We start from the raw sequence: 27,881 nt of genomic DNA, 5'->3' as shown, positions 1-27,881 counted from the left end.
AGATCAGTCAAGGTCAACTAGGGACATCTGCCCAAATCCCCACGGAACTTAACTGGAGTCTTCTGAACAAACACATTGAGGACTAGCTGGTTTTTCAGTTTGTCCGAGTCGCGGCCCAGCAGGGTAACTTTTAAAACAAACCCTTTCGTGTGTAGAAGAGGCGTCTGAAAAACGCCTGGCTTGTGAAGTGCAGGGAGTTCGTCGTGAATGAATCCTGCCTCCCGCTATTCCTGGGAGCGGCCTGCTGATGGCCCCAGAGAGCAAAGCGCCAATCTTAAAAGCCAGCCCTCCGCCGCTCATTGAGAAGAAAGTCTCGGAGCACCGCTGCTTGTGTTCGGCTCACTGGGCTGGGCCCAGCTCCGCTCCGGCGATGGAAGGAGGCTCGAGCGAGGGGGCCGCCGAGGAAGTTTTGCTCTCGGGCGTCTTTCGCCTCGCCCCGTCTCTGAAGGTGACCTGCGCCCTGAGCCTGACCAGCGGCGCGGAGCTGCTGGTGCGCCGGCTGGACTCGGATGCCCGGAGCAGCCGCAGCGCGGTCGGCGCGCTGAGCCTCTCCAGTTGCGTGGGCTGCACCGCTTTCCAGAGCAAGGGGACCCCGCAGCCGGCAGCCGCCTACTTCACCGTCTTCTGCTACCCTCTCAAGAAGGGCTGGTGGTACCCCGGGCAATCCCGGTGGAGAGTAGCGAAGACCTTTTGCGTCGTGGCGTCGCAGGACGCCGAAGAGAACCGGCACGTTGCCGAGACCTGGGCGAGGACCATCCGGGAGCGCTCGGCCCCCCACCTGGAAGGTGAGCCAGGCAGGCGAAAGGATGTCTCCCGACCGCGAATGATTAGACGGCGGTTCTTCTAACTCGCTTTCCCGTAGCGTCTGCCGGCAAATCGCACCTTTATCGGAGGCGGTTCGATTCACGTAACGGGCGAATCCCAAGGGTGGTTCGCTCGTTTGTGATGTTGCGTGTTGGGAGACCCCAGCCAGCCTGATCTGTAAAGCAAGCTTAGTGTGTGGCGCGAAGCCACCGAGGCGCGGGATAGGTAGTCAATTATGGTTAAACAAGCTATGGTTTCAAGGGTTACGGGATGCCGCCTTGCTAAGTTTATCCGATTGTATTCCGTTGGGTTTGCTGCCTCGAGTGCCTAGGACTACAGCCTCATCGGGGTAAATGTCTTGGCTCACCCCTGGGTAAAAGGGACATGACAATGCCTTAATTTTTCTCCGGATGGATAAAGCACTGTCTAGATTAAAAAAAAAAACATGGCTAAAAATAAAAGAAGTGTTAATTCACTTTGAAAACTCCTATTCATTGGGTGGGGAGGCAGGCCCAACACACCAGGTACTATTTTAGCCAAGTATGTCTGAAACAAATTGCTTTTTAATTAACTTTCTTAGCTAAGTTAGTACATTTTGCATATTGTCAAGTACTAAGGAGACTTCCAGAGAAAAGTTTGTGTGTGAACTACTTAGTATATATGGGATTTTAGGCAGGAGCAGAGATACTTTTTTTTGTGTTTCCAGTCTTCACATGAGTTCCTAATTTTTTAAAAAAAATTCCCTTGAAAATATCCTTTGGTGGCATTAGCAGCCATCTGTTTAGAACAGCCTTTCTCAACCCTTTGACCCTGGAGGAACCCTTGAAAGATTTTTCAGGCCTTGGGGAACCCCTGCACACTCAGGCTCAAATATAGGCCAGAGGTGACAAAAGTATTACGTTTGTTTTATGTGTAGGCCTGTATATATGCATTAACAGTGTTCCTAAACTAAACATAAAGAATGAAACTTACCTCTTTAATGTGAAGTTGCCTGAATTTGAAATAATTTTTTAAATAAATTGTGATCTCCCAGAGATCCTTAGTAACCTCTCGTGGAACTCTGGTTGAGAAATCCTGGTTTAAAAGCGTCTCTATTTGGAAAGGTCTGCCAATGTGGGAGGTTAATAATACAGTCAATATGCAGATTAGTGAGTGTGCCAATGACACAATATGTGCATGTTCCTGTGTGTGAACCCAGGATAAAAGTGCATGCAGCAGCGTGTATATGCACATTATAGTCATATGTACAAGCTCTGAATAATTTCTTGGCATCACTTGAAAGCATTCCAGAGTTTTGGAACTTGGGAAGTGGTCTGTGTAGCATGGCCTCATGCATGTTAGAAGTAAATCCCATTGATCATCTGATATATTAACCCTTGCGTACTTGATGGAAATCCCAAATTACAAGTGAGTGCTTACATGTGACCCTGTTAGCCTTTGGCGAGACCTGGAAGTCCTGGCTGTTTCCCCAGGCATTTGGGTCAAGGGGAAGATGAGCTCTGCTACTGTTGACAGTGAGTGAGTTTATCCTTGGGCGCTGGAGGGGGGCATGGTTGGTTGGTTGGTTTTAACTTTGTAAGCTGTCCAGAGTCACTCGTATGAGATGGGCAGCTATATAAATATGGGTGAATAAATAGATGTAGGATTGCTGTCTTACTCCCAAGCACATGCATTTAGGAGGACTATGTTTCAGTTGAAGTAAGATCTGCTGACTCAAGATTAGTTGGACTCACTTCTAACTCAGCTGCATTGGATAGCATTTTAAGTCTCATTTTACTTAATGGATGAGTATGATGAAGCTCCTAGGTTTGCAGGAGAACAAGAAGGGTAATTCAGATACAGATACACAATCACATGTGAATGAATCAGAGGTAATGATGCTCAGTAGGGGGAGCTAGAGGAGCAATAAGGGGGGAAGGGCCTTTCCCAGATGTGCAGATCTTTAGATGCTTCCCCTAAATAAGTAATTTGTCCAAAAGGAGTATAGATCCTACCATGTCCAGTGTTGGTTTGGGGATAGCATCAAATTACAGGCAACCTGTATAATTCCTGATGCTACTGGTCCCCATTGATCATCATCTTAGGAATCTTGGGATCTATAGTTTAGCAGCATCTCAGTGGCTACAGCTTCCCTGCCTTTGAAGTAGCTCAAGGTGAAAAATTAAGATTCAGGGCCACATTTGAAAACCTTATGTGGGCTATCAGAGCCCCTCCAAAATTGCACCAGACTGTAATTTTTAACTTGATATTAACCCTATACATGGGCAGTAAGCACCCACAACTCCAATTATTTTAATTCCAATTATTTTAAAGTAACATCAAATCACTGTCTTGTATTGGAATGCTGGGCCTGGTGTACCAATAAAAAGTGAAGTGCAATCTTTGCTCAGAAAAAGTTGTGCTGTAGTTGTTAGAGCTACCAGGTCTGAACAGTAAAAACCTGAATTATCACTAGATGGCAGCAGAGAGATGCAGAAACCTCAAACTTTTTGCAGCCATCCAATGGTCATTTGGAGTTTTGCAGCTCAGATTTGGTAGTCCTAGTAATTGTCGTCTGGAAGAGATGTGTGGCCAAACAAAACTGACATTAATTTTTTCCTGGACCACAGGGTGCCCTGACTCTCAAATGCAAACCTTTTTGGCAAGTCAAGCTTGAGGGGCTTGTGCAGTTCCAGTTGCCTTTAAAAAGGTAATACAGGCCTCTGTTAATAGGTATTGTACTGCAATAACTCTGCAGTCCAAGTTGTGACTACAGTTTTCTTTTGGGGTAGGTAAAACCACTTCCATACAATGGGATGCAGACAGAAGAAAGCCAAAGCAAGCACTGAAATACGGTGTTGGGTAAATAAAAGCATTTGGGGCTTTATAAAAAGCTGTATATTTATTTAGATTTAGGAGATGTATCTTTGGCAGGGATTATATAGATTCTGCTGATTTTTGTGTTACTCCAAGAATCTGATCAGGAATAACAGTGGGATAAGAGAAATGGATGAACACACAGTGGGAAGCAAAATTCTCTTTCAAGTTTTTTAGAGCTATTATTACAGTTTCATTCTTAGGTTAACCCAGAAAAGCTTGCTCTTATGTGCATCATTGTCTAGCCATTTGGATAATAACAAGGAGATTTGTATGTGGTTTGAGTCACCCCTGAAAGCAGTGAAAGATCAAATTCTTTTCCAAGATCTTTATTGCACTGGAGGTTATAACAATAAAGTTCTTTATTCCAGCCCTTTCTGCAAATCCTTTTGCTAGCTCTTTTCAAAACATCTCCTTGGGGAGTTGTGCTACACACATCACACAAAACTGGCCAAGTTAAAACGAGCTCTCCCGGGTGGGTTTCATGATGGCTGTAGTGATGTGCTCCTTCACTGCCACTAAACCATGCTCCATTATAGAACTATATGACACACCTGGCCAGCTCTGGAGGCTGTGTACCTTTTAAGAGTGGTGCACATTTTCAAGTACCGAGGGCTCTATGACTGAGCGACAAGCTCAGCCTTCTGAGCTTAGCTTTTTCAGCCTATACGTGTCCGGGAGACCCGACTGGTGCCATTGCTCTCAAAAAAATCATTCCTTAGAATTAACAAATGTGACTTTTAAAAAGCTGCTGCTGCTTTAAAAAGGAATCCACCCCTAGAAATTAATGTGATTTTCAAAGTTGTGGCACCTGAAAAGGTCAAGCTGCATTGAAAATAGTTGAGCTATACTCAGAAGATATCCAGAGCACTTTTTCTGAACCATTTTCAAAGCATGGACCACCCTTGAAGCTAGGACTGTTTGCCTTCCTATGTCCTCCTGCAATCATCTTTCTGTTAACCATCTTGCAATTAAATGCTGATGATTGTCACTTTTGCAAGGCTTCCTTCTCATTAAGTAGAAACAGGAAACCCTTTCTGTTCAAGCTGGTGGTCTGCTTGGTTTTGCTTGTGGGAGCCACATGAACTTGGAATCTGATGGATGCTCAGGACTGGCTCCTTCGTTCAAGGCTAACCTATGGCTTGTTTCAGTCCGTGATGAATGCCTTAGAGTCCTTTCTCCCCAGCTTCCAGTCATGCATGCATGCCAGTCGGTCATCTGCGGAGCTGCCATGTGATGTAAACACACACGCTCCAGAACCAGAGGGATTTCAAAACCTTGCAGTTGCTGGCTGGCTGGATTGTCATTGTGGTGACTCAACATTTTTTTTAGCCATTACCATAAAATTCACAGACAGATGAAGCAAAAAAAGTAAGAAAGAAAAGGATTTGGGGTTGCTAATTGAAGAATGAAAAGTACTGTTCTTAGCCAATCTTTTTTTCATTTTAAGTGTTTTCCAGGAAGAAGGAATCCTGCTGTTTTCCCCTCTGCAAGAGGTCACTTGGAGGGTGGGAGCCTTTTCAGATGAGAAACTGGGAGTGGGGGTGAGACAGGGAGAGACAGTTGCTGACTCTGCTCAGGATTTTGCTTTGTAATCCAGTCTGTGAACTGCTAGAAGAGGCTTCTGCTTGATTGGCCATTGTGGCTAGACAGCCTTCAGGCTGTAGTAGCACATTCTGTCGCTATGCATGCCCTCGTGGTGGCTTGCCCTCCAAAGGCCTCTTGATGTCTTTGTGTCTTATAGAGGAGAGACTGGAGGCTGCAAGGGAGCAAAAAAGTCAAGATGGCAATCATGTCATGATGCATCTAGGGGACAAGGCTTTGATCACATGTTAGCGGCCTTCAGCTTAATGTTTTTGATCCTCTCCCCATGGACGCCCATGGAAGAGACCATGCTATCTTTGGCAGCATATGCTATTCTCCTTCTGCAAGTAGTTGGCATTTTCCCCCACAACTTTTCTGGGCTTGATCTGATCTGCAAAAAGTCTGGGTGGATCTCAGGAAGAGTTGAGTTGCTATGGCAAAAGTAAGGTCAGTAGTCCCTATCATTTATGCTTTTGATACTACATATCAAATTGATATGTATCAAAAGGCAGAGTGATTCCCCCCCATGCACACAAAACTGAAAGGCTTAAATGTCTTTTAAAAGTCAAATAAAAGGATATTGCAGGCCATCTGGAAGATTCCTACAAATAGGATCTCCATTCTTTTGAAGCAATCCATTCCCTGGAAACCTGTAGATCACTCAGGGTTCTTTCTGCTTTTAAAACTAAGCTGTGCCATTCCTATTCTGCTAATATCTGGGACAGGATCCTAGCATGCACTGAGGTGGTGCATCATTATCATTTTCTGTTGCAGTGTTAATATTTAGCAGAGGAGAGAATTGCTGAAGAAATGCCCGTTGGCTCATTTTTACAGTGCCATATATGTATGGGAGGGAGTGAAAGCAAGCCCTAGGAAAAAGGTAGGTCTTCCCACCCTTCTGGAGGGTTTCATTCCTGCTTGTTATAGCCAAAGAAACGACATGTTATGAACCTTACTTTATGGAGCTCCAGAGCTCTTTGACCATCTTACCCGAAAGCCAGTCTAATTTATGAACCAATTTAGCCATGATGGTGAAGGCTCCTGTGACCCAAACAGCTCACCAGGACGGCCTGGTCATGGACAGGTAGCTTTCCTGGCAGCACAGAAGTGGTTTGCATGTCATGAAGCATGGGCCTATTAGCCCCGAGATTTTCTTTTCTTTAATTGTTTAAGTACGATAGTCTATTAAAAAAAAATAACACAACTACTTTGCTTTTTGTATTTGTAATGATTTGTAGAATTTGTAATTTGACTTGATTTGATTTTATCTTACCTTGAATTGGTGTTTGTTTGGGGTTTTTTGGTCTTAGCTGCTCAGGACTGTATGACTCTAATGGGAGGGTATAAAAAAAATCAATCTGTCAGATGTTACTTTAACTACTGAAAGATTATAACTTTAGGAGCGCAGCCTTCAGGTTATCTAGAACATTTTTCTAGGCTGAATGCTAACTAGCCCAACATGAAGAAGTCAGGAAAAGAAGATGGGGAGTAAAGAATAAAAACAGGGTTAAGGTATGATTAGGGATTGGTATGATTCGGTTATACCTTCCTCTTTTGTGCCATTGAGGGATAAATCAAAAACAGAAGTACTTTGAGCAGTAGCCAACTTAATTTCAGTTAGACTCTCTCCAAATGTTCCTTTATAACTGTTTTGGAATTAGGGTCTTTCATCTATTGCACCAGCATTAATAATCTGTAAAACTAGCATTTGAGATGCACTGGACATTGAACTAAAGCAGATACACACATATAAGCAACCCCGTGCTAGTGTGATGGCTAGCCACAAGGATAGAGGCTTGTCATGAAGTTAATTCAAACTCTATGAGTGGGGAGATAATTTGCATGAACTCTTTGCTTGGTGTGACCAGTTCCAATAACCTTCCTTCAAAAAGGTACCCAGGGTATTGCCAGCACATGTGAATTGAGTCTAAGGAGAAATTATGCATGAGCACTGATTCCAGTACAGAGCCTAGGATGGACAGAGGAAACCGATACGGATGGAATGTGGAGTGTGATGTTTCTTGTGAAGATCAGTATACTCAAGTTCCATGCTGAGTACTCTATAAACAATCAAAAACAGATCTTGGCAGTTCTTTATATGCCTGATGTGGGGTTTCGGTCTGTAGAAAAGTGATTATTTCCCCGTTATAAACAAGGAGTATGTAGTAAGGAAACACTTCAGAATTTCATTTGCGTTAAAAAAACAACAACCCTATTGACATCTGAAATAACACCTTCCTTATAGTGTTGCCTTCTTGGTGTGCTTGTCACACTGAATGAAGTATGCAATCTGTACTTGCACACACTGTATATATCAGAAGTTTGCACCTTTAGTGTGTTCAGAGAGATAAGGAGAGTGTCAGAGTTTCATTGGAAGCATGCACTTCTTTAAAAAATGAAAATTGAATTGTGCTTCCAGTTAGAAAAACAAAGTGAATAGGCTCCAACGGACAACTTTTAAAATATGATCATCTCAGACCTCAAGAGGCTATTTAAATGATTTCAGTAGCGAAAATGATGCTTTGTTCAACACTGAAAATAACTACCAGTTTAGGCAAAGTAATTTCCTCCCACACAAACCCAGCAGTCTTTTACGTACACAAATTCAGGCATTCACTTTTAAGTTCCAGAATGAATCAGAATTTGTGGATATCTAGATGCAGAATCATTTGGGTTAGAGATTCTGTTATCTGCATATTGTCATCTGTGTTCATCTGTAGAAGATAATGAGTGGGCACCCTGGGGAGACACCCTTACACCATTGGCAGTAACCCCTTGGAGGTGCATCGGAAGCCAGTGGCTCAGCTAATGCTGGGAAAGAGGCGGTGATCCCTCTTGTGCTCTGCTGCAGGAGGAATGCACACTTGCCCATGTGTTTCCTGACCTTTGTTTTCTAGGTGGAGAGGCTGACTCCCTGCCACACCTCTGCTGATTGTAGTCCACTGTGGGAGGTAGCCTGTGAATCCCATGGATTATGGTGTGGCAGAGCTGACTGCCTTGCATAAATTGGCTTGCTGGTGTTTTGTGAAAAAGAGATTCCAAAAGAGCCTGCCCAGAATCTTTTGCACTCTTAGGGGTGGGTGGAGAGGCTGCTGTGCCTAGAAGGAAAAAAGGAGCAAGAATGCATCTTTTCCCTGATGCCCTTCCTCTTGGCAGAAGAGGCTTGCCACAGGGAGAGTGGCCTGGTTCACAATAGCAATAAGCCAGCAAATGGTGAGTTGGTTATGGCTTAGTTATTTGTGTGAATCCAGCCAATTGTGGCTTATCCAGTGAACCATAATTATACAAATCAAGGCTTAGTGCAGATGTGAGCCCAGTTAGTAATACTTCTTGGAAATGATTCATAGGAGCCATATGGGCGATTAGTGGTACAATAATCATTTCCCTGAGAAGGCTATGCTGATGTAAGGGATGAGCACTTTGTGCAGTTAGACTCTCTCCAACACATAGTGGATTTTCCCTCAAAGTCACATTACTTTTCTCCTGTTCGTGAAGAATGTGCTAAGGCCCTATTTCAAATATCAGCCCTCTCTGTAGTGTTGCAAATAACAGCAGGATTGCATCGCTGGCTTCTTTTCCCAGAACCCCTCTTGGAACCATATCTCAGTAACTGGGAGGGGTGCAGTGTGGAAAAGTGACTCAGCAGAAGTTTTGACTTCTTGAAAATCAGCAGGCCTCAACTTTCAGAGAAATAACATATTTTCTTTGGTCTGGGTTTTTTTTTTCCATCACGCAGTGCTGAATCATAGCCATTTGGCCACCGCAAAATCATATGGCGAAAATAAGCCAAGCTTATTCTCTAGATTTTTTTCTGTGTCTCGGAAATAAGCAGTAGAACAGAGAGTGGGATGATGGGGGCTGAAATCCAACATATCTGAACAACATAGCATTAGGGAAGGGTTGATTTATATATAAGAGAATATACACAAAAGGAATGTGTTACATGATATTGTTCCTAATATAATTTAAGAAATAACTGAATAATATGGAGAAATTAATTGTATTGTACTTGCAATAAACTAAAAGGTAAATTGTACTAGAATTTGCAGTGAAGACTGATGAGGCTGTCTTTGCTACCACTCTGCCTGTAGATCCGGGCATCAGAAGTTAACTCTGCCCTATAACGCTCAGTACAATAGAACCAAATAGGAAGTGAGGTGAAGTGAAGTGATCCCGCAGAGAGGCAGCTAAGAAGGTAGGGCTTGTGCTGTAGTTGGTTGTGGTATTTATTGTGACCCTGCTAGCTTATTTGGGTAAGGAGAAGTTGGCCCTGACTTTGCTAGGATATTCCCAGTAACCTCCTTAGAGGATTGCCATTTCTTTCAAGGTGGAGCTCCACTATGCGTAGCTTGGCTTGATGGGGACTAGCTATAGTCTAATCTGCCTGGAGGGCACCAGTTTGGGCATAATTGACCTATGCGCCAGTCAGCCCTTCTACAGTTAGGCCCCAGTGGGCAGGACTCTACTGTTTGATATCCTCTTTAAAAAGGATATTTTAACAGTAACCCATTTCAAAGGGCAGAATTAGCAAGTTCTGAGCCATGAGCTGAAACCTGAAGAGCAAGATAGGAAAGAATAACCTGCTTCTTCTGGGAAGTGTGTGCAAAACACCCGCTACTGTCATCCTTTCTGCAGAATACTTTCAGTTGAGAGCAAGCGCTTTGCCCATCGAACCAAGTCTCTAATGGGATCTTTTGTACTTGGCCCTAGGTCAAACCTCTTTTGCTCAGTCGACTCGTATGACAAGCTAGTCTCTGTTTAGCGTTAAGACTGCCAACTTCCCAGCTGACAAAATCTGGATACCTGAACGGAGTTCGTTTACCTTGTATATATCCACCCACGGTCCTGGGCGACTCCTGAAATTCCCTCTGGAGTAGCTGGCAAACTCCAGTGGTGTAATTGTGTTGCCAAAATTTAGCATTGTGGCTTGCCACTGGAATGCAGTGGTTTCCTGGAGTTTTTAGAGTAATAATGCACAGGATGTGGAGGAGCTACATCCTAGATCGTTATTGAAAAATTTGACCTGGCGCTGCCCATTTTTTTGCCTTTCCCTGAGATTCTAGTCCCATCCACTGTGGAAGTATGCTCCCTGCTATACCTCTCAGACACCAAAATTTGAGGGCTAAAAGATTGCCCACCCAGTAGCAAAGGCTAACAGTAAAGGGAACTCAGTCAGCCTTAAACTAAGACAGCATCCCCCAGCTCAGGGATGTCTGAATGTTTTGGAGCACATTTCCAGAAAGTTTGTCTAGTGGCAAATGAGTCTTTTGTGACTGGCTGTAGAGGAGCACAGAGATGACCTTGGAGAAGGTGTGGGAACCGTGAGCAAAACATGAGCTCAGTTCAGGAAATTAGGAAAGTGTGAGAAAGAAGCTTAACACAGCCCCGCCTTGACTCTTTGTTGTAAGAGGGAGGGAAGGGGAAACACTGTCAGGCTTTCAAGGCTCTGTTATTATAGCCTGTATCAATAGAGTTGAGCTCTAATCGTTGTGTCTGTCCTGGCCTACCTTGAAGGGCTAACACTGGCTTTCTTCATTATGACAGCCATTTTGTGATTAGGAAGCCTTCCCACAGCAGCCATTTTGATAAAACACCCCCTAGATCAGTGTTTCTCAACCTTGGCAGCTGGAAGATGTGTGGACTTCAACTCCCAGAATTCCCCAGCCAGCAAGCTCGGGGGGTTGAAGTCCACACATCTTCCAGCTGCCAAGGTTGAAAAACCTTGCCCTAGATGATGCCAGAATTCTGAAGATGTCCATCAACTCAGAAAAGACTTATTAATAACCACAAGTACGTAGGTGGAACACAACTGGATTTTATGGCCACCCATGAGAGTAAGGCAGATCGGCAATACTGCAGAATGCGAACGGACAGGAGATATGCAAAGAAGGCAGAGATGTCAGGGGCTCTTTGAAAAGGGCAAAATTCACATGTTTTAGTGAGCAAGAGATACAAATGGCTATTCTTTAACCAGTGGCTTTTAGGACATCCCACCAAATTCCTTATCAGATTGTGAAGTTCAAAGATAGAGCAACTGAAATGAATGAATACAATGTGTGCCCACCAGATTTACGGGCACATAGGCAAGAGCTGCCCTTTTACCCATGTTGATGCTATCTCCAGGCTTTTCATAGGAAAAACACTTTTGGATGGGGGACACACAATTTTGGAAAAATGCTTAAAACTGAACGCTTTAATTTCAACTAGTCTTTTTAGCCTATGCATGTTGTTTCAGAGAAAGGAAGCACCTCAGCTTTTCTTTCCAGGGGTACAAAATACTTCCAGAAGGGAGGCAACAGGATGTTGGTTCATCATTTTCTTTGTTATAGGCCACAATTGGCTTCCACTGCAACCTCAGCATGCTCCCCTCCTAAACATGACCAAGCAAATAATTCTAGCAGGGTCGCATTTTCTCCTCCTTGGGGTAGTTAGCCAAATCTGTTTTTGATTTAGAGAGATCTAGTAGGATGTGGGCCAGCCGTCTGGAAAGTACTGTCTGAAGGGTGTGGAGGAAGTGAGGCCAGAGAAGAGCTGCCTTTTCAGCATCTGGAGCATGGGTGAGTTCAGTCTGAAGGGCGGCTTTCTGCCTGGTCATCTCTCATGAGCGGCTTTATTCGCTGTTATGAAGGAAAGTGGGTTGTGAATCATATGAGGCAGCCCTTGTGCATAAAGGTAATTTTAGACTCTCGGCTTAATGGTTTACCAGGGTCCCCTCCTGAAGCTGACAAGCTGCATAAAGCTAGCTTGTCTGGGTCTCCCCCACTTCCCAGGGCACTTCCATTTTATTATTACTTCTGCATTCCTGGTACGCTTGTGCAAAACATGAAGCAAAATAAAACCAAAGGAGAGAGACTCTGAGCTAGCCTTTCTCGACCTTTTGACCCCAGAGGAACCCTTGAAAGATTTTTCAGGCCTCAGGGAACCCTGCACATTCAGGCCAGAAGTTACAAAATAATTATATCCATTTCATGTATAGGCTCTATATAAATGTTAACAGTGTTCTTAAACTAAAAATAAAGAATGAAACTTACCTCTTTAAAGTGAAGTTGTGCCCGAATTTGAAATAATTTTTTAAATAAATTGTGATCTCCCAGGGAATCCGTAGTGACCTCTTGTGGACCCTGGGGTTCCACAGAACCCTGGCTGAGAAACCCTGTTGTACATTCTCAGAAATGTTTTTCTCCTGTTTTTCTCCCTTATTCTCAGGATGCTTGAGAAATTCTTTTGAATTATCTTGGTGATATTTTTTGCACTTTTTTGCCTGGCAGATGCAGGTTGACTAGCATGAACGCAGGGACGGCAATCTGATGCACATCTTCATGGAATGGCAGCACTTTCCATTTGATGAAAGTTCCTTTCTTTCCTCTTATTAAAAGAAAACAAAGTGCTCAGGGCAAGTGGCCAGGCAGGTAGAAAGTTACAAATGCTCCTTTTATCCTATTACATTTTCAAAGTACATTATCATTTTCTAAAACACAATGGCATTTACTCTGAAATAAATGGGTTTTGCATCTGAACAGTAGAAGCCAGCTCTGTTTTATTCTTATAGTCATGACTTCAGTTTAAAATGTGAGGTGGGCACGGCCAGGTTGACACACAATCTTTTCTCTAGGCAAACATGGCATAGCAATGGCCAGGGAGTTGTGCGCTTCACTAATTAAGTAACATGAAGGCCACTTAGAAAATTACCGTATACCATTAAGTTAAGCAAGAATGTTCCATAAGTCGGTACTCACAAGATGTGTGGGACTACAACTGCTGGCTAGGCTGGTAGGAGTTTGGGGGCTTGTAGTTCCAAAATATATAAAGGGTTCCTCTGTTTGGCCTATGGGTGAAGTGGCAGCATAATCCACTTGATGAGCAAGATGGTCACTATAGTTGCTGTGGTCTCCTGGGATTTCATCCTTCTCGTCCTGGGGATTCTTACTTGTCACCCCTGACTTTCGAGGAGGTGCTTTCAGTGTAAATCTTCCTGGAGAAGACAGGGATTCTGGCAACCCATGGCCCAGTCTGACTTCCTCTCTGAGCTGGCATCAGGGGTCTCAAGCATTATACAAAAATCTTGGGAGACCTAACCTTACACATTTTTTTATCGGAGAAACTGTTTCCATGCTATCACTATGCAGGATCACCCAATGGAATGATAGGACACTCCTTCTAGACTTTATTTACACACAGCTGTTTGACCCCAGCTATTATAGTCTGTAAGCCATACATAGTTGATGGCTAAATATGTTTAATCATATCATTAGTGGTTTATACAGCAACCCATAATTTAAAAAAACTCATGACTTATTATGATTTGTGAATTCAGTCACAATCTGGGCTGCAACAGGTAGATGCTCCAGTGTTCCACTGGGGCTTGTTTGCCAAGCATAATATCCTGGATTTGTGACTGATGCTGCCTGAGTTGCCTGATGACTGACGTGTTTGTGTGTGTACATGTGTTGCATTGTCACTCTGTCTTTTTGGATCTCTTGGTGGTGTTCAGTGTCATCAGCTGTGCTGTCCTGATATGCTTTGCCAGAATGAAACTATCTGCCAGTTGCTTCATGATGTCAGTTTTAAATATATGCACGTCTATGACCCTTGTAGAATCCTACCCAGCTTGCCAAGAAGATAGAGCAGGCCTCCCTAATTGCCACCTTCTGGAATCACTCTGACAAACTGGAACAAAGCCAGTGCAGTTTGAGCACTGACATGTCAACCAAGTACTTAACAGAATCTATTAAAATGCAAATAAACACTGTACCAGATCCTGCACTGAGCAGGGATTGAATCATCAGCACTATGATTCTATGAAATGCCATGATCCAGCAATGGGGAGGGACTAGAGGATCTCAAGAGGGAGAGAACTTGTTTGATGGGATCAACCAATGCCATCTCTGGCCTTCTTCCCCAGTTCCATTCCTGATTCTCGCCAACATACTCTGAAGCTGGTCACACCATTGTCTTCACTCTTGCCAACCTCAGAACACTGGGGAACACAGAGGTCACTATGAGCCAATCAGTACTCTTTCTAGCTGTCCAATGAGAGAGTGCAAAAACATCCTGGGGTCAGTGGTCTGTGCCTGGGGCAGCAAAACTCTCCTCTTTTCCACCTCATGCCAAAAAAGAAAAACCAAATAAAAAAAATCCTCTCGTCCCCCACTTCCCACCATGATAGGAAGTTCTGTGGGGGATGTATTTTGCAAAACAACAGAGCTTTGAAAACATTCCTTTGTTATGTTTAAAAGCTACTAAAGGTGGAAAGGAGAACAGCCTATCATCACTTTTGCAGCTGCATGTTTTTCCAATACTTGTAACCAGTACAAGAGATGGCTGTGCTGTGAGAGGGGGGACGAGAAATACAGTATGTAACGCAGGCTCTTGAAAGGGAACTGTACGCTCTGGAGTTGGGATGAGAACACCAACCATCAATACCATTCAGTCAGTGTTGCAGGGGGGAACATCCACTTTCATTTAGCTTTCAGAACCCCCTCCCCCCTGCCAAATGCTGATTCAGTTTCCAAATAAGCCAGTGACCCACAACCTGGAATCAAAAGTCTGGTGTCAGCTTGAAACTGGCCCAAAGTCATTGTATGGAGGTGTCCTCTGTGTATCATAAGAAGATCAGAAGCCAGACTGAGAAGGATCATGAAAAGGTCCCATGTTTTCCCAGCATTATACTTTTAGCATACTTAAAATAACAGTTTGGCCTTAAAATAGCTTTCTAAATGCTTTGGACTTCTGGAATGGATGAGACCACACTGCACCCAAGACAAGGGAAATGACTGCGGTGCAGAACAAACACCAATCCCAAACAAAACCCCAACCCCCTCCACAGCATCCTCACAAAGACAAGTGCTCCGAAATCTCTGATCTCAGCTGCCATCAGTCTGGGTGCATGTTTTCAATGGTGTGCAGCCAATTTCCTATACCTCTAAGTGCAAAGCTGCCAGCCTTTAACTGAAGAAACGGCTTCTTCCCTGCTGTTGTTTGGGGCAACCTAGTGTGGTGCCTCTGGATAGTTTCTCTGGAGACTATGGTAAATTGGCCCTCTGTGGGCACAGGGAAGCTCTTCTTTCATTTTCCTGAATGAGCCTGCCCTGCCATCAGCAGTGTTCTAGAAGGCCTTCATTTATCACTTTGGGAGGGAGAAGCACATCTCCGCTTGGTGAACTCTATTTGGGGGTCCAGGAAATTATCCTTTGCCCAGCTCTGTGATACCTGGAACTGATCTACTATGGGGCAGAAAGGGATCGAAGAAAACAACCCTGGTGGTGGTTTTCCTTTAAAAGTAAGACCAAGATTTCATCTCTTTTGGGAAGCACAACTTGAAGAACGTTGTCATGAGTGGGTGCAGTCTTGGATGTGCCCAGTTTGGAACCCCCACTGAACTTAACGGGGCTCATTTCTGAATAGGCCTGAATTGTAAGTTGGGTCATTTTTGTGAAGTTTGTGGTCAGCTGTGATGCTAAATGTGTGGCTGAGGGAGACCTGGGTTAAGAGCAGCTTGCTTCTGATCCTCCTGCTGGTAGATTGTTCAGCATTAAGACTGAAGAGTTCTGGTGCTTGGAATCCCAAATGTATTATGCAGGAGGTAATGTTACTGTATGGCATCAGGTCTAATGACATCAGTAAAGCAGATCTCTGTGTTAACTTTTAAACCATGGTTCTAGCCTTTGTCAACCTCCCCAAACTGCCTCCCAATCCCCACCCCACCCCACCCCACGCTTTGTTTTGTTTTGTTTTGCTGTACCACACCAGGGATGCTCAGGAGGCTGCAGAAGGGTAGGGTGAGGTGCTAAGCAAATCAGTGCTTCTCATAGATTGTCTGTGCCAGGAGATCAGTAAGCCTTTAAGGAGAGGGATTTTTGAACTGGGCTGAGCAGGCACATCTAAAGGGAAGGAATTATTTTCTTCGCCAGGCCAGTGATCTTTTGATGGGATTGGTAATGCTTAAAGCTGCAAGCCCCAGCATTCCACCACTTAGTCATTTTTGCTACTCTGTTTCTGATTGTGTGATATGTGCTTGTGTCTTAGCAAATACAGGGGCCACCCATTTTATATTGTAGCTGGAACCAGAGCTAGTAGCAGCCAATGTGCTGAAAAATAATTGGTACATACAATAATAGGGTCTGGTGATGAATTCTTGGTAAAGTGGCTTCTTTCTTAGCTCTAGATGGGGAAAAGAAGATGATAGTGGTGATATGGCTTTTCCCTGGGGAATTCTGCAGTCTCATAAATCTGGCTCAGGATGACGAGTTAGTAAAATGGAAGATGGCTTTGAGTGAAGTGCAATATTGCCTGTTGTTAAGCTGTGCACTGTCTGAGGCTGGTCAACAGATTTATTGCCTGCAATAAAGACATTAATCTAATAGAAGTACTGTACAGGTTGAAAACATGCACACCCTACTTTGGAATATGCATTTCAGTGATTTTTCTGCAGGAATTGTGGCATGGAACCTTTGACACGGATTCCAGGGGCCACTCTTCCACCCACTCTCTCTCCCTACCATCACTTCCTCACTGCAGTCCTCCTTGCAAAGCCATGAACTCCTCATGTGCTGACAAGTGCTCCCCTCCAGCTGACTAACAGGGGAGTGCAAAAATGGGCATCCAGCTAGTTGTCATTCTAACTTCACACTGCATGTATTTTGTCCCATTTCAAAAAGGGGCTTGCAAAACTCAAAGAAGACCATTGGCAGATACCAGGGGAAAGAAGGAGAATTGAAGAGAAGGAGACAAGAGCTTCTACCTCCACATTCCAGAAATATGTTACTGGTTATTCTTCCTGCACCATTTCTAGCCCAGAAATTAATTGGATGCCCAATGGCAACTATTCAGTAGCAGAGCAAAACCAGGAGCTGGACAAATGCCTTGTGCAGGGAGTGCTCCAGAGTTTCTCTAGCAGCCTGTCTTGTGGCCCCAGTTATTCTGACCTCCACTAACAGTATCTCTGACTTCCATCTTCCTGAGAGTTGACCTAGATGTTCAGACAGATGGCTGGTTAAGTTTTATTTTAGATACCTTTGTGGTTATCATGACCTCAGGCACTTCTAACTTTTCCCCAACATTCACTCAGTTCTGTACCAGCAGAAAACAGACATTTATGTTGCTGCTCCCTTTCCTGTTCATGTGAGAGCTACTGTAGGAAAGAGAGAAGAGTGTGACTGAGAAGGGAGAATGTTGCCACCTTGTGCTAAGCTGTCTCCTGTGTGATGGGCTGACTTGATCTCCAGAGCAGTGAGATTGTCCAAGGAGTCAATCTTGGGGGCTGCCTCTTTGTCACTTCTCCTTGTAGCAGAGCAAATAGAGAGGAACATTGAGGGGAGAGGAACATGGTCTTGCTGGCCATGGAGCTATGGCAAATCGTGAAGTTGGAAAGCCTGGCAAATGGCCCAGTGCAAGGGAAAAAAGAGATTGAAGGTATTTCCTTACATTTATAACAGCACATTGTGTTTCTTTGTAAAGACAAGACAAAACAAAATTACCATTATTCTGCTGTTTTTTTAAAAAGAAAAATGTCAAGTCAGCCTACAGCAATACAAACAATTGGAATTAAAATGAAATCAAGGCAACTAAAAGCTGTAAGCAACTGGGGAGAATCAGAGAATTGAGGCTCAGGTCAAGTAACTTTGCTAATTATTTTTAGTGTGAAAAATGCTTTACATACTATGTCAGTAAGAACTTATTAAGTGAAATGGACCTGCCTGAGTTGCAACAAAAGTCACCATAGTTGCTTTGACATGACTTTGAACTGTTGTCCCCAACCTGCTGCTCTTCCAAGATTGTGGGACTCCAGTTCCTGGACTTAATCAGCCAACCTGTCATGCTGCCCCTGAACCTTCTCAGTCTTTGGATCCCAGGTCCAAACTTTACTTTTCCATGGCATTAATTTTTAATTCTCCTACTTTTTTGTTTCTCTACATAGGAGGCATACATGGGTTACTTCCTCAGCCATGCCGGGTGATGGTGCTGCTGAACCCACGGAGTGGAGCAGGACGGGCTCTGCATTTATTCACATCTCGAGTTCAGCCAATGCTGACAGAAGCCAACATAGGATTCCATATGTTTGTCACTGGTGAGCCTTGTGGCCGGCTCAGGGCAACTCAAGAAACTGGTTTAGCAGATGTGGCTCGAACTTCCCATTTCCAGTTCTGTTCACTCATTTTGCCTTTTGCCAGAAATGCCTTCCCCAGCCAAGCTTGGGTAGAGTGACATCATTGGCTATTCCATGTTGTGGACATGTTTGTAGTTTCAGTGTATGAAAATAGGTAGTTAATTCAGACTTTTCCAGTTCTCGTATGTGGAGGGTAACAATGAACTGTGTAATCCATTTTATAAAGAAATAAAATGTATGAATAAATTAAAACCTATCATCCCAATCAAACTTAGGTGATGCTAACTGGGAAACAAAGACCAAGACAGTGGGAGGGTGCTGGGTTTGGAGAATAAGGCTAGTTTGAAAACTGCAGTTGTATCATCAGAAGGCCACTAACTTAGGAACTCCAATTGTCTGATTATTTTATGCTTCAACTTTATTAGCCTCTCTGGCACCCAGTCTGTTTCTGCGCATATTTTAAAGCAGTGGCTTCATTATTATAACTCTCAATATAGCTTGGGACCAGGGTTATCTAAAGGACCACCACTACACTGTTGTGTGGATGCCTCCCCAAGTCTTAAGATCTTTCCAGATTCCTTCAGCAAGCATAATAAGCCAGTTTGCCATTTTTGTCCTTGTATTTATACTGGATTAGATTTGCTGGTTTCTTTTCTTTCCTTAACTGCCCAGATAACTTTCTGTAAAAGGTGTTTGAGAACAAATGCTTTTAGCAAGCAAATAAACAAGGTAGTTGATTAAATCAACCCAACAAATATTTGACAATAATGGTGGCCAAACAGAAGGGTTTTGTTATATATTGGTGAAACAGCTCCTTGTGCTTCAAGTAGGGGGTTGAAGTAAGTGTCTGTGTGTGTGTGAGGCAGGGAGGGAAGGAGGGAGGGAGGGAGAGAGACAGAACCAGAACCAGAACCAATGTAAGAGGGAGAGGCAGCTTAGCTGTGCATCGGTGGGCTAGCCCAGAACCCATAGTCCATCCAAATTAACATCATCTACAAGACATACAAGTTTTTGTCTTTCTCCCCAGAGAAGCACAACCATGCTTGGGAACTGGCAAGGGAGGAGGACATGTCCAAATGGGATGCTGTGGTCATTATGTCTGGAGATGGTTTGCTCCATGAGGTAAGGAGCAGGGCAGATGATTGTGGGGACTTTGTGGTGCCATGGCCCCAGTGTCTTTCCCACCACCTTTTCCACCATACAGAACCAGCTGTGTCAAACTGCTCCAGCCAGGTCCATCAGAAAAGAAATGGATAGGTATGTTAGTATTCTTACAGGAAGTCACTGTCCTGGTTTAATATCAGTCTACCACTTTGAAACAGGAGGAATTGGACTGGATGAATTAGCATGGATTGAAAATGTTAACATTGGGCCAGAATCTTCGGTCATTCATAATTGAACAGAAGGTAAACAATTAGTACCTGCAGACTGCATTAAGATTTTCCCTTCTGTCCATCTTGACCTCGGTCACTATGAGTAGTGGCTGGACTGTATTTAGAAGGGTAGGTATTGTTTATTCTTTATAAAATAGGCTGAGACTTTTAGTTCAATGACTAAACTCTTCTTTTTAAATAATAAAAACTCCGAACCTGCTCTCAGTTTTTAGCCCGCCTGCTCTTAGCAGAAGGCCTTGCTCTCAGACTGACTCCTTTGTGCTACTCTGAGTTTCTCCTTCTTTTATAAGATATTTTCTCCTCCCCCTCCTCCAGTAGAAGTTCCAATGCTTGTTTAAAAAATATTTTATTGGTGAAATAGAACCACCAGAAGATATGATGAAGTACAACCATAAATAGGTAAAGGTAAAGGTTTCCCTTGACATTAAGTCCAGTCGGGTCCGACTCTAGGGGGCGGTGCTCATCTCCGTTTCAAAGCCGAAGAGCTGGCATTTGTCTGTAGACACTTCCGTGGTCATGTGGCCGGCATGACTAAGTGCTAATAGAGTCAGAAAAGAATATGCAGAATAGTGATTAAATGAGAGACATTTGAAGAAACTAAAAATATACCCATAAAGTAATATAGAACCAGCTCAATCCTTTAACATGTTATTAAATCTAACTATATATGCCATCTGTTGCTCCATATTTTCAGTTTTGGTACACTATATTATTTCAATACAATGATATTTATGTACTAAACTTAGATTCTTCATGTTCTGTTATTTAGGCACCTAAGAGAAGTTGCAATGCTTAATCGGGAAGCAGCAACAGAACTGGGACAGAACTGGGCTTTTTATTAAAGCTACCATTTTAATATACTGCACAACTACATTTAACTAAGTAATTTCTACATGTTTAAGCTTCAAATGAATTGGTTACATTTGGGGTGGCGATTTTCTTTGTCCTTCACTTTTCTATTATGTTCATAACTTTGATATTGGACCAATAAGACTTGATCTCCTAACTAATGACATAAAAGTTAAACTGGGAATAAACAGTTTTCACTTTCACCTTTACAAAGATGAACTAAACATATTTGTAGAGATGCTGCAGAGAGCAGAATCAAGAAACTGCTTGGGATTCTCCTTTCGCTTTTTCAAAAAGAAAGAATTTCCCTCGTCTTCATAGTTCGGGAGACATCCTTGACTCATTTCAAGGAGGAAGTTGAAATCCACACATCTTAAAGTTGCCAAGGTTGAGAAACACTGCTGTAAAGGTTGGCCCAAGTTTGAATCACAACTCCTGAGTCTGTATCTCTCTCTTTCTTGCTCCGGCACAGACACTCTGTCCCAATATATATGCTGAAAGCGACTGGCTGTTTTGGTAATGACCTTCCTTCACTGCAGCCAAAGCCCAGGTCTTCCTTGGGTTTTCCCTCTGAGAGGCTCTCATCTTGTGTCTTGCAGGTGATCAATGGCCTGATGGAGCGTCCTGACTGGAAGACCGCTATCCAGAAGCCTCTCTGCATTCTTCCAGGAGGCTCTGGGAATGCTTTAGCTGCTTCACTCAATCACTATGCTGGGTAAGATATCTCCTAAAGGTTTCTTGTACTGCTTGTACTATTACTGGCACCCACGGCCATCCCTACCATTAGGCAGGATAAGCCTTGGGTAGCACAGACTAGCAGGTGGCAAGAAAGGAAATGGAAGGACAGTCATTCTGTCATCCAGGCAATACAGCCTCCTTTGAGTTGACCTTGACTTTGGGTGATTTCATGGACACATCCCTGTAATTTTTCTAGCAATGAAAGGGATTGCTGTTGCCATCTTCTTGATGTTTTTAAATTTACAGTTTGATCTACAACCTGGGTTTTCTTGATAGTTTCCCATCCATTTATCCCACAGGACTGACCCCGATTAGCTTCTTGAGATTAGCCAAGATAGGCTAGGTACTGCCTCCTGCTTTAGCTGCCTTTAAGTAGAAATATACAGTGCCTTTATGTTGTTGTTGCTGCTGCTGCTGTTGTTACTAGCCCGAATCTGCACCTCAAATTCTGTAGTGAGGACTCTGTGGCAAGATGCAGAGAACAGGTTTTGCATCCTTTTACTCTGCTCACCACAAAGAAAGGCCACAATACCAACCCAGGGTCTATGATGTGGCCACTGCCAATTGGAAACCCTGTCTGGTCTTCTTCCATTGGTGCTGGAGAGTCTGGGCCTTTCTGACTGGAGCAAGAGTCATCCCTCTTTCTGCTTTGTGAGGCAGCCATTGGTAGAGCAGTTTCTCACTGAATCTTCCCATGACAAACATGGTGCATAGTATCTCTTTGGGTTGTTATGTGTCACCCTAAAGAGAAGTGGAGGAGGTTGTTTTCTTGCAAAGCCTCCTTAATTACTAGTCCTTGGCTCAGCTTTCAATAATCTCCCAGAAACTACGGCAGAGCTTCCCCCTCCCATGTCTCTCCATGCCGGTCTCTGCCCTTTGTGCAGCGGGCCCCTCTTCCATCTGCTCTGTGGTTAATCCCCACTTCCCCCAGGCTTCACTTTGAGGAGGGAGGGTGAATGAGGTGTGTGGAAGGTGTTCTGAATGGGCTATTTTCCTCTCTGTTGAGCTGGCTCAACCACCTGGCTTCCTCTAAGATAAATGCTCTGGCATCATCATGGCAGAGAAACAAGGCCAGGGGAACAGGTCTGGGTCCAGTCAAACTGAGCCTCAGGGGGGAAAGTGTGTCACTCTTAAGCGCTGGGTACATTTCAACCCAGTCTTCCTCAGCATGGTACATTCAGATGCACTTGACTCAGCTAGTGAGAGCATCAGGTAGAGAAAGCTGTTCTAATTATTCTCTCCTCCCATCTTTTTCCCATCCATTTTCCTCACCCCTTTCTGCTCTTTGAGGGCTGTGTTTCAGTCACCTTCCTCTGTGCCTGCATCTGGGTGCTCTTAGTAGAGTTGTATCACTGACTCCAAAGTCCTCCAAGAAATCCCTCCAGGAAAGAGGGCACTGGGGGTCTTCATGACGGTTAACACCACTTGCCAAGGCTGATGGGAGTAGGAAGTTTAGAAGGCATCTTGTTGCTTTCCCCTGCCTTAATTGGTTCGTTGAACTTCTGTAGTTTGATAAATGAGCTGAGATATCTCAAAGGAGTCCAACCACACTGTCTCTAAGAAAGGCTGACCAGACATTTTAGAAGTTAACTAAAACTGCAAAGTGGTGAAATCCTAAGCTCTTCCTGTTGCCATTGGCATCTGGGAATGCTCTGAGGTCAGAATGGGATCACCTTAACTGGAGGAAGGATAGGATGCAAACTGAGGATATCTAACATATCTTAATCATACAGAAATTACTTTCAGAGTTATCACGGTGAATGGGAATTCTCCAAATTATTCTTGAAAGGAAATATTTGTATTGATGACTGTGCTTCAGCAATTATTGTAAGATGTGTGCGTATATAAATATAATGGAATCAGTTACTTGATCTTTGTTATTTAGTTTTAATCTAGATTTCCCCAAGAGCGATGTTCTTTTTACATGAGTTGGATCTCAGCTACCACCCTGAACACCTGGCACTGGCCAGGCTAGTGAAATGTATTTCTTCTGTTTCCTATTGCGAAACTCTATTGCTGATGATGCACTTTTTAATGGCAGTACTCCCATTATGCTCCGTGGCTTTGCTCCCAGGTAGGCATGAAGTGCATGAGCCCTCCTATCAAGGTTTATGATAATGTCTTATCTTTATTTTCCTTTAAAGAAATCAGTCATCAAAAACGTGGGCCTCCCCACCCTTCATTTTATGGCCTTATTAAACTGAGAAAGGGTGACTGTCTCAAGGTAATTCCATGTGGCCTGGAATATTTGAAGAACCTGGTTCAAATTGAGTACGCCAACCCAGGGCGAACAACCTGCAGTCTGGGCGTGCTTGTACCTTTCCCCTGACACTTTTAGCAGTATGATTGTTTTAAATTTTTATTCACAATTATGGGTGGAGGTAGGTTTGAAAGGGAAGGATTCTGCTTCAATCCCTTTAAGCCTCTCAAATATTAGAGAAGAAACAGATCTCCTGTGGGTCTTTGGAAGGTGACAAACTGAATTGCCCTCCCCACCCCCTCCAATGTTGCCCATCCCTGCTCTGATCTTTACCCTCTACTGGGCCCCAAGAAGGAGGCTGCTTCTGCACTAGCAGAGGCCTTTACTAGAAGAAAACTGGAAGCGCTCAGCTTACTTGATTTCCTTATGTTCCACGTCCCTCCTGGCCCCTTTGTTCTCTGTGAGAATCCTTGCTGTGAGCAAGTCCAAATGTTTAATTTTTCTCTCTTGTTCTTTTAATTACATTAAGTAAGAAGCGCATGTTCAAGTTATAGCTGTTACACAGCCACCCCATCCGTAAAGACTTCCAGTTCTTTGCAGGCTTCTACTTCCTTTGTTCTAACCTATCCAGACACTTCCTAATTCACATCCATTCCTCTTGAATCTTTTCCCTCTCTAATTCCCTCAAACTCCCACCTGTGATCCCTCCCATCGCTGGAAAATCCTGTGGTGTATTCAGAAAAGGTGCTACAAAGCTGCTTGTGTGTCAGAACCTCCTACCAATCATCCACATACAGTACCACCATTGCCACCCCACTACCATTTTGACATGTACAAGCACTTGTTCTCATTCCAGAATTAAATTTAAACTGAAAAACAGTCATATTGAACATCCATTTTAAGGCAGTACTTCTACTGAGCCTCCTAAATGCTTTCTTTGCCTGTGTATGCTTGCTTTTGAGTCAGTCTTGACTCCTGGCAACTGCCTGGACTAGTCCCTGCAGTTTTCTTGGCAAGATTTTTGGAAGTGGTTTGCCATGGCCTGCTTCCAGGGCTGAGTGTGACTGGCCCAGTCATCCAGCTGGCTTCCTGCCAAGCAGGCCCGCAACTAGGGTCAGTGTCACTTGGGGCAGACATGGATTCTGCACCCATTTTGGCACCCCCCCCAGTGCGCCGCCAGGGGCACATGTCCCGCTTGTCCCCCCCCCCCCCAGTTGTGGCCCTGCTGCCAAGGCAATACTGTACTAGAACTCAGTGTCTCCCAGGTTCCTGGTGCTTTAAATGCTACACCAAACTGGCCCTCACTGAATGCTTACAACATAGCAAACTCTTTTTAAAGCCATCAGTAGGGCTAAGAAGGGTGTTGCCTTAATGTGGCTTTAAGTCTAAGCAGGCAGTTGGGGGCTGACTTTGGTCTTTTAGAACTTAGTTTGTGCCAGGGCTCAGCCTTGACCTTCATCTTCACATACTGGAGCTTCCTTCTCAAAACTATTCACAATCAATATAAAGCTTCTAAAATGGCAGTAATAAAGCCTCCCTCAAGTCAAGGGTAACTACCAAGTCTCTCTGAACTCTGGTTATATTTGTTAGAAGGAAGGTTAAGGTTACAAGGCAAACATTCCAGTGAAAACATTACTTTCAAATGTGGCATGAACATGCAGTGCCCTCTTTTGGAGTTTTGTTATGGTGGCATGGAAGTTTGCTGCACCTGGACTGCAGCTGCTGTGACGATGGCATCTTAAAACTTATTTGGGTGGCTAAAAGGAACTTTTTGCTGAAGGCAATTTGTAAGAGGTCATTTAGCAACCCCTGAAGTGTTAAGGGAGGATTTGTACTAGAATTTGTATTAACTGTGTAGTAGGGTTGCTACCCACTGCAATAAGGGTGACTCTCATTGCATAACCTTACATCTGCAAGTAGCATCACGTAAGTGGCATTCACGTAGAATCCAGTAGGTCTGGGAGTTGAAGTCCACACAGCTTAGAGTTGCCAAGGTTGAGGAACCCTGCAGTAGGTGCTTCAATTATGAGATCAGATGTTCCTCCAAATTCAGTATTCTTGCATATTTCTGATTGGGGGAAGTCAAGCAATGGAAAACAGTTCTGTAGTAGCAGCAGCTTACAGAGAGAAACACAGTTCTCAGGCTGGGGGCTGCCCTTGGTTTGTGAGGGGCATGTTTACAATCTCACTGAGAATGTGATTACTCCAGATGACTTTAGGTTTTCCCCTTTTGTCACATTAAAGCATTCTATCTTGGCGGTGATGTTTGGAGGGACTGAGGGTGCATGTAGTACCACCTTGGTATCAAAGAGCAGGGGAGGTCAGCTGGACCTGTAATACATACAGAGGAGGCTGCTCAAATCACAGCTAATGTTTCTTAATATACACTTTTCCTAAATACATTGGAAGAGTAGTCCTGTGCTGGTTTTCTGTGCCACTTTATTTATACTTCTCCCCATGGTTGGGCTTACACAGCCCACTAAGCAATGAAATGGCTTGGTTAGTTTTGACTTAGCATGATGTGTAAGCCCAAAACTTGTAATTGAAAATTGGAGTTTATAGCTCAGTATTATGCCCAAAGAGTTACCAGGGCATATGGAGTGGCTTGTTCAAGAAATCATGGTTTAATCTAGGCTGTCCTTCCCTCTCTTCCTCTCCCCCATTACAGCCAAGGTCATTTTGCAAAGGAAGAACTGTTGATGAACTGCACTTACTTCTTATGCAAAGGCCTGCATGCTCCCATGGACCTTGTCTCCCTCCACACGGCCTCGGGCAAACGTCTGTTCTCCTTCCTTAGCTTTGGCTGGGGTTTTGTCTCTGATGTGGACATTACCAGTGAGAGGTACCGTAAATTGGGTAGTGCCCGCTTTACAGTGGGCACATTCCAACTCCTCACCTCACTCCAAGTTTACAAGGGCCGCCTCTCCTACCTGCCAGCTGAAGCACAAAGCCCTGCCTCAAGTTCCGTCAATACCTGCTCTTCAGCTCAGCATCCTCACCAGGTCTCCACTGCTAATGGGAAGTCTCCGGTCCACATCCTCCCTCCACCTGCGTCTTCCCTCCCAAAGGAGGGCTGTGTGCTGGAAGACTCCTTGTTGGTACCCTTTGAGCAACCAGTTCCCAAGCACTGGACTGTCGCCCCTGACGAGGAGTTTGTCTCTATACTTGGCATCCATCAATCCCACCTGGGAACCGACCTTATTTTGGCTCCCGCAGCCAAGCTGTTTGATGATGCCATCCATCTCTTCTACGTAACTGCCGGAGTTTCCCGGATGGGAATGGTCAAGTTCTTCATGGCCATGGACAAAGCGAATCACTTGGCTCTTAACAACCCTCATCTCCACTATGTGCCTGTGAAAGCCTTTCGGCTGGAGCCCCTAGAGCCCAAGGGCTTTATGACAGTAGATGGTGAAGTGTTGACATGTGAGCCAGTGCAAGGACAAATTCACAACCAGCTAGCCCGTATTATTAGTGGTTCCTGAGCGAGGATCAGGAAGGAACACTGACGGTGCTAGAAAGGCACTATGGAAAGTTGTGAAGGGATCTCCAAATGCTGCACCTATTCAAGATACCATCAACACTGTTGACAGTGATAATTCTCAGGTAGAGCTTGTCTTTCTGTGCAACTTTTAATCGCAATGCAAATAGCGAGGGAGCTTGTCTTGGGTAGCAGATGACATTCCTTCAGCTGCTGAGCAGTGAAAGAGGCAGCTTTAGGGTCTTCTTGCTCTGCATTGGTCTAGCAGAAGGAAAGGATGTCTTCAAACTAAACCAAAGCCAGTTCCCTCACCCTTCTTTCAAAATCAAACCCTGCTGCAGAAAACCTTTCATCCTAATGCAGTGGCTGTCTGGATAAAAATGGCTCAATCCTATGCCACTTTGAGGACCAATTTTAATATTTTGTAAGGACTATAAAACACATACATGCCTAAAGTTGTATGTGGTTGCTTATATTCCTATGGAGAATGAAATAAAAGATTTTGAAGAGAAAAAGTAAAACTAGATGTCTGTAATCTTGATGCTGTGATTTTGGATTGCTTTTTTATTGGAAGGCAAAGCACTTAGTGTAACATTTAGCCACCTTTATCATTCAACTGCAGGTAGATATTTGAAACAGCCCTCCAACTTTCTCCAGTACAGTACACTTCTCCTTCAATTAGGTGCACCTTCTATTAGCAATTCATAGGTTATTTGCATAGTACTAACATTTATAGTACACATTCCATATGACAAACTATAGTTAGATTACAGGCAGATGCCAAAAATGGAGGGTTACATGGCCATCTTTTTACAATAACCTGCTGTTTACTGTTAAAGTATCTTCTATTAATGCAAACAACTGACAGCTAAA

General features: G+C 43.9%; 1 protein-coding gene across 1 annotated transcript; it reads left to right on the top strand.

The window, feature by feature from the left end:
* Positions 1–352: 352 nt before the first annotated feature.
* On the top strand, positions 353–27,527 carry SPHK1 (sphingosine kinase 1). Its single transcript, XM_063293020.1, has 5 exons — positions 353–785; positions 18,161–18,310; positions 19,377–19,471; positions 21,192–21,307; positions 26,199–27,527. Exons 1-5 carry the CDS (start codon positions 371–373, stop codon positions 27,010–27,012), a joined length of 1,590 nt encoding a protein of 529 aa, XP_063149090.1. The 5' UTR covers positions 353–370; the 3' UTR covers positions 27,013–27,527.
* The last annotated feature ends 354 nt before the right edge of the window (positions 27,528–27,881 follow it).

The sequence above is a fragment of the Candoia aspera genome, chromosome 2 (assembly GCF_035149785.1).
Source record: "Candoia aspera isolate rCanAsp1 chromosome 2, rCanAsp1.hap2, whole genome shotgun sequence".
NCBI lineage: Eukaryota > Metazoa > Chordata > Lepidosauria > Squamata > Boidae > Candoia > Candoia aspera.
Note: the sequence above shows the minus strand (reverse complement) of the source record. Positions and strands in the feature narration are given on the sequence as shown.

Coding starts and splice junctions, on each gene's coding strand:
- SPHK1 (XM_063293020.1), top strand. CDS start 371: ATGGAAGGAGGCTCGAGCGAGGGGGCCGCCGAGGAAGTTTTGCTCTCG. Junction 786..18,160: donor CTCGGCCCCCCACCTGGAAG/GTGAGCCAGGCA, acceptor TTCTCTACATAG/GAGGCATACATGGGTTACTT. Junction 18,311..19,376: donor ATTCCATATGTTTGTCACTG/GTGAGCCTTGTG, acceptor CTTTCTCCCCAG/AGAAGCACAACCATGCTTGG.